The 6921-nt window shown below is 31.3% G+C and overlaps 1 protein-coding gene across 1 annotated transcript; it reads left to right on the top strand.

The window, feature by feature from the left end:
* Positions 1–547: 547 nt before the first annotated feature.
* LOC139497304 (cysteinyl leukotriene receptor 2-like) lies at positions 548–1730 on the top strand. Its single transcript, XM_071285493.1, has one exon. The coding sequence runs from the start codon at positions 597–599 to the stop codon at positions 1713–1715; it is 1119 nt and encodes a 372-aa protein (XP_071141594.1). The 5' UTR covers positions 548–596; the 3' UTR covers positions 1716–1730.
* Positions 1731–6921: the final 5191 nt, after the last annotated feature.

Genomic DNA, 6921 nt, shown 5'->3' with positions numbered 1-6921 from the left:
GAATGTGTCCTACCTAATTAGACTATTTACCGGATTTGTAATCACATAAGCAACACGACGGGTGCCACATGTGGAGCAGGATCTGCTTACCCTTCCGGAGCACCTGAGATCACCCCTAGTTTTTGGTGGGGTTCGTGTTGTTTATTCTTTAGTTTTCTATGTTGTGTCATGTGTACTATTGTTTTTCTGTTTGTCTTTTTCATTTTAGCCATGGCGTTGTCAACTCAGTATTTCTACCTAAAGATATCGAGAAACAGAAGTCTGAGTAGCATATTTTTATTCTGGATTTTAATGTTTGCTGGCAATTAGACATATTCCTCTTAACATTTTATCTAGTCGTTTACAACGCAAAAAAACCGTGCATTATTCAATCACTTACCCATAAAAATGTACGAGTCGAACATACATTGACGGTTGTTAAGTTTTATATAAATATCATTTTAAACCGTCATGTAAGTCATGTTAAAACACGGACAATCAATAAATGTGGCAAACACATGGAATAAAGTTTTTAATCTAATTGCATCCTTTAATTTCAGGATAACATGACGCAGACAGAATGTTCAAGTGGAGATATTTACGACTTGTTGTTTAACATGTTGAATAAAAATGGTCAGAACTCGACGTGTGACAACTTCCAAAAGCCGTCAGATCCAGTGACCTACAGAGATGGTCGACTATTCTATGTTTATTTGACTCCTGTGATCTTGATCATTGGAATACTCGGAAATTCTCTTTCTCTGAATGTTTTTATGTCAAAAAATATGCGTGGTATGTGTGCAAGTGCCTATCTGGCTGCTCTTTCTGCGTCAGATTTATCAACTCTGATTTTTTACGTAACTGTGGAATGGCTTAGAAGAGGAATTGTGTATATATATCCAGAAACAAAGATGGCGTTTCTTGAATATAATGGATTTTGTCAGATATTAATGTATTTATCGTACGTCTCACGATTCCTTTCCTCATGGCTTGTAGTCGCCTTTACAGTTGAACGATACATCGGCGTCTGTCATCCATTACGCCGACGTCACATCTGTACAAAAAGCAGCACAAGGCGAATAATCACTGTGATATGTTTGTTATCATGTATTTTGGTTCTGTACAAACCTATTCTCAGCGGAGTATATTACAGTGCTGATGGAACTCAATATTGTACCAGTAACAAACGATACGATTTTACATCATTCGTACTCGATTCAGCTTTTGCTGTGACTATAACATTAGTTCCGTTTTTAATTATCACGATATTGAATATTCTCATTGTGCGAAAATTAGTGTACACAAATAAACGTCAGCAACACTACACAGTTAGAACAAACAATATACAAAGTGTTAAATTTGCAAACATTATTAGAACAGAAGAAAGCATTATCAAGTTAGAATTTACACTTATATTATTAGCAGTGTCCTTCTTTTTTATTGCATTCAATGTTCCATATTTTACAATATGGTGTAGAAATTTTATATATAACAAGTATATTTCACAGACAGATAGTGTGTCATTAGAAGACATTGAATATTGGCAAGGAATTCTATACATATCAAGGACTATATTCTATATGAATTATTGTATAAATTTCTTTTTGTACAGTATTACAGGGACCTATTTCAGAAGGGAGGTCAAGTTTTTGTTTACTCTTAGAAGACAAGCCTCATATGAGTTTAGGCAATCGTCTCGAAATGCCAACACTAAACTTGCTGTGTCGTGGGTTTGATGTTAGCTTTCTTGCTGTAAATAATTAATAGATCCCTTTTTAGTTATGTCCTTCACCAAAAATGATCGTCAATTATGTGCGTCTTTAATGACTAGATCGCCTGAATCCCTGCCCTTTTAAAATTCATCAAGTATTTTCTGATAGTATTTATGCAGGGTTAATAATGTTCGTTCAGTTAGTACTTATAGTACTTACAATTTCCAAATGTTATCAATACTGATTATCAATAACTATAACTTAATTGGACGAATACTATGGACATCATATTTTTTTAACCGCTAGCTCATCATTGGAAAAACAGTAGAATTTCTCTCAACACACGAATTCTGTTCATTAAAACCAATTGAAACATTTTGGCTCAAAAGTGGTCTATTCGTTCTATGTTTTTGAGTTAGTTGTGATAAAACAAGTACTACTAAACCTTATGGTTTAACACTAATAATGAGGCTTACTAACAATTGTACGGGTTAAATGCAGCATTAACCATATAACTTTCAGTGCATATGTCACGTGATATTGATTATCGTATGTCAAATACAAAGCAAATCTTAATATTCCAGTAATATATAGTAGGTGTAGATTGTTAATGACAAATTAGTATGAAATTGATGAATAATTGATATGCAAACACAAAATTACATAACAGTCTAACTTTACGGATTGACAATTCAAAGTCGACATAAGATAAACACAATAAAAGAGACAGAGATGAATAGCCGATATTCCTCCCTCTCGCACCCATATATTTCATATACTAGTACTTGACTTTAAATCTGCATCGGTCGACATTTTTAAATCAATAGATATACAAAATGTATCTCAATCAAGAATTCAATGCAGTAAATTCTTAAAAATTAAACGGTTATTTATAGGCTAGACTACGTTCATTACGTATGTCTCTTAATACATTTAAAAGATTCAATAATGTAATTGAAATGTATGCATTTATGCCTTTGAGCCTTTCAAATAGTTGATGCACATTTATGCAGTATACTGTGTTTGAAATGCATTTATCCTGTTGAATAATGATATGATATTCATGCGTCAATCAAAAAGTATTTTGATTACATTCTATATAAGTTCAATCCAAATGTGTTCTTTGAGGTCCGTTCAAATCTGTTAATTTTTTTCTTCTGACGAAGATATGAATATCATTACAATTATCAGAATAAAAGAACGAATATATTTGTAATTGATTTGTTTTGATAGTATACAAACTCGATGACTCGATAAAGAATTATCCTATTTGATTGAAAATCGTTCAATCTTTTTCCGATGTAATGTCGAAGAGTGCAATCAAGATAAGGCGATGTTCGCCGTAAATTGGATGTTTAGTGGTTACATACATGACACACGTCTTGTTAAAGAGTATTGTTGGAATCATTATCTGCAGATTCGCACATTCACATAACCATTTATTGCGATGATATTGTATTACATGTTTTATATTTCAATTCTCCTTGGAGGAATCTTATATCTTTTTCTTTTTTATGTTTTCATAATCTAAAAATAGGCGAACAAATTCATACGTTAAAAGCAGATATTGTGATGATACGATGACGACTTGCAATTAATTCTAATATATCATGCATGGGGCTCGAGGGCCAGTACATTCTTATTTCCATATTGTTATGCAAATTTTTGTTGTCAAGATAACACTTTATAGATTTGTTGCTTTCAAAATTGTTCCTTGATTTACTTTAATCAGCAAAGCTGACAAACAATCTATAGACTATTATAGATTTGCGGATACCGTTACCTTTGTGTATATCGCATAGTTTAATAATCACCACTTTTACTTGTCAACAATCGTATATACAATATTTGATATCTCAACTAGACGTAAATGCATTTTTCAAATTGAGTCAATTGATGTTCTAGCAGATAACAATATTAATTAAACGGTAACATTCATGTAAATTAGAAAAATGAGGCAATATCACCAGTATTTATGGACATCGTACGAAAATGTTAGAACTGATGATGAATTGACATAGCATTTAATATGCATTGATCTACCTCTCCTATGACATTGCATGCCGTTGATATTTTACATTATAATGTTCCTATGCATTTACCTCATAAAGAATAATATACCACATAAGTATGATGTTAATGATGAAAACTCCTAAATATAAAAGAGGGATGAAATATACCAAAGGGACAGTCAAACTCATAAATCTAAAACAAACTGACAACGCCATGGCTAAAAATGAAAAAGACAAACAGAAAAACAATAGTAAAGATGACACAACATAGAAAACTAAAGAATAAACAACACGAACCCCATCCAAAAGGTAGGGGTGATAGCAGGTGCTCCGGAAGGGTAAGCCTTCAAGGTAGTGTGCGTAAATCGTCACTACTTATTGATACGACGAGATTGTGGATTGGAGACTTTGATTTGCATATTCTTTATTTTGTGATGCCATCTTTTTTATCCATTCGTTAGATTTTGAAATTTGATAAAATGTTCCTTTTGAATTTCTCAGAGTTCAGTAGTTTTGTGCTTTTACTTTCTTCTCTATTCTTGATATATTTTCCTTGGTATTCTCTATTCTTCATATTCTAACAAAAATTAATTTCTATTCTTTATGCATTCAGTCTTCTGTTCTCGGTCCTAAAATTTGCACATTGCTGTCCATTTTTCGTTAATCCGTAAACCATATTTTCAAATGGATGATATTCATATGATTTAGTCAGCAATATACGTGAAAAAAGTAAAATTGCTTTTATTCGTTTGATTTTCGGGCTCAGATTTCAACGGTTCGTCGTAGACCAACAATTAACATCCGTGGTTTGTATTTTCTTCGTTCAATTGACACTAAATTGAAATATATATATATCCATATGAGATCGAACAAAAAAGTCAATTTATTGTTTCATATGATATGCCTCAAGATATCGTCTTTTGAAAAGAAAACATTTAATTGGTATCATGGTAAGAAACTGGTTGGACACAAGTTTGCTACGGTATTGCCATAAAGGGTAAGTGATGCGTGCTTCACCGTTAATTTATATACTCCTAAATACCATGTTGTAGATTATGTACAATGATGTAACTGTGATAATATTGTTATTTTTATATATTATTTGTATTGCATTGTATTGATATTTGCTCAATAAAATATTGAAATAAATTATCGAATTGTTTATTCCAATGAATCATTCCAATGGTATAACGCTGCTGAATACTTGTAATTTATATCAAAGGACCCGTTATATATGCTGTGGATTCATTGTTATGTCCTTTCTTTATCGATTTTTATGGATACAGGTGAACTTCGAATTTAAGTGATAAACGAATTAAACATATATAAAGGCTCGTATGCAAACTTTGTCAAAACCACTAAATGTGTTATCCATAAAAAAAGTGTTCTTCAATCCACGAAAATTTGTATCCACGGCAATAAATTACTTCACAGTAATCATCAATCAAATAATTAAGTGGTATGTATCTTGCACAAAATAAGGAGAGTGATTTAAATGGAAATCATGTATATGAAAGGATATGGGATGGCCATTCCTACCATATATTCGTATGTGCACAGAAAAATACAAATAGAACTGGTCAGCGCTGTTTTACTGTTCTTTATCTCAAAGTCACGTTGAATGTAAAGTAAGAGATAGAGCTAACCACCACCATCACCACAGAAAAGAAATGCAATACAACCAAATCAGCCGCTAAGGTCAAAATATCATTATAATTAACAGCTACTAAAAAGATTAAACAAAAAATATATGGGTTCAAAATAGTATTGTATATATCACATTAAAGATAAATCTTAACAGCATCTCAAAATAAGACAAACTCAAAAGTCAAATTATGCAACAACTGAATTGTTGTAAGACCAATAACCTGTATACATTGAATACGTAATAAGTTGTCACCTACGAACTTCGTTTTTCGCCGTGGGAATTTGATTGACATAATCTCAATCATGGATATTATCAAGTAATACTAAGTATGCAGTTAATATAGTCTACACATCTAAATAAAGTAGCTTCAATAGAAATGTCTCTGACATCAATATCAATATCAGGCAGTTTGAAAATTGGATACTTTAGATAATATCTTCATGAAATGTTTTTATATGCAATCTCGAGAGATTCATTTGTAGATCAAATAGAGTTTACCTTCAATGAAACATAATAATTTATTTCCTAATAGGAACACTCATAAAAAGTCAAATCACAAAAATACTGAACTCAGAGTTTTTGTCTTGGAAGAAATCAAATTAATTACGCTTCATATAAGCAAAAAAACACATGTATGTCACAGGTTCACAATACGTATATGTTAAATACTTATGTGATGAAGCATGATCATTCAAAACGGAAAGTCTCTTATCAAATGGTAAAATCAAAAGTTAAAAAAAAAAATCAAACAGATAGAAACATGAGAAAGTAACTGACATATTTCAGATTTGGTACATGCATTACCTTATGATGAATGGTGGATCAAAACTGCATCCTATTCCATGCTGTTTTCAGTCTTGAAATGATTGATCTTATAACTGAATATGTTTAAACAAATTGTAACTGCTACAGTGGATACATCCAATTAATACAATAATAATTTAATTTTGGATGTAACGCGTCTTCTGATTGGCTGACGTTATTTTGTAATTAGCCCATAGACATAATTTAGTTATGTGACCGTGACGTCATCAACGTTTTTTCATGGTTTACTACGGTTTAAAATGAAATTTAGAATTTAATTATAAGAAATGACTGAAATATTCACTGATGTTCAAAGTTGGTTTATTTAAGGAATGACTAATATTTTTTCTGTCTATTCCAAATAACAAAAAAAAAAGGTGGTGCACACTGTTAAATAACCCGCAAAATTTTTTATGTTATTTCTTCATAGACAGAAAAAATATTACAGTCATTCCTTAAATAAACCAACTTTGAACATCAGTGAACAGGTATGCGGTTCTCGTTTTGTTTTAGATTTTTTTTAATTCCATACATATGTATAGTGAAACATGTTATTTTTTTATTTTCAGAGTGTGTTATATTACTTATCAGAATGATTAATCAAGGCATGTTCGATAAAATTATTTTTATTCAAACATATGACGTCGCTTATTGCTTTAGGATAATTTGATTTTATTACCAGTAAACGTATTGAAACATCGAATCTAACATTTTCAATTGATGAACATGAATATCTCAAATATCAATCTAAGTAGTACAAAAGGGA

Source organism: Mytilus edulis, chromosome 12 (genome assembly GCF_963676685.1).
Source record: "Mytilus edulis chromosome 12, xbMytEdul2.2, whole genome shotgun sequence".
Lineage (NCBI taxonomy): Eukaryota > Metazoa > Mollusca > Bivalvia > Mytilida > Mytilidae > Mytilus > Mytilus edulis.
The sequence above is the reverse complement of the archived record's forward strand: the minus strand, read 5'-3'. Positions and strand labels throughout refer to the sequence as shown.

Excerpts from the sequence above, each read along its gene's own strand:
- LOC139497304 (XM_071285493.1), top strand. The coding sequence starts at position 597 with ATGTTGAATAAAAATGGTCAGAACTCGACGTGTGACAACTTCCAAAAG.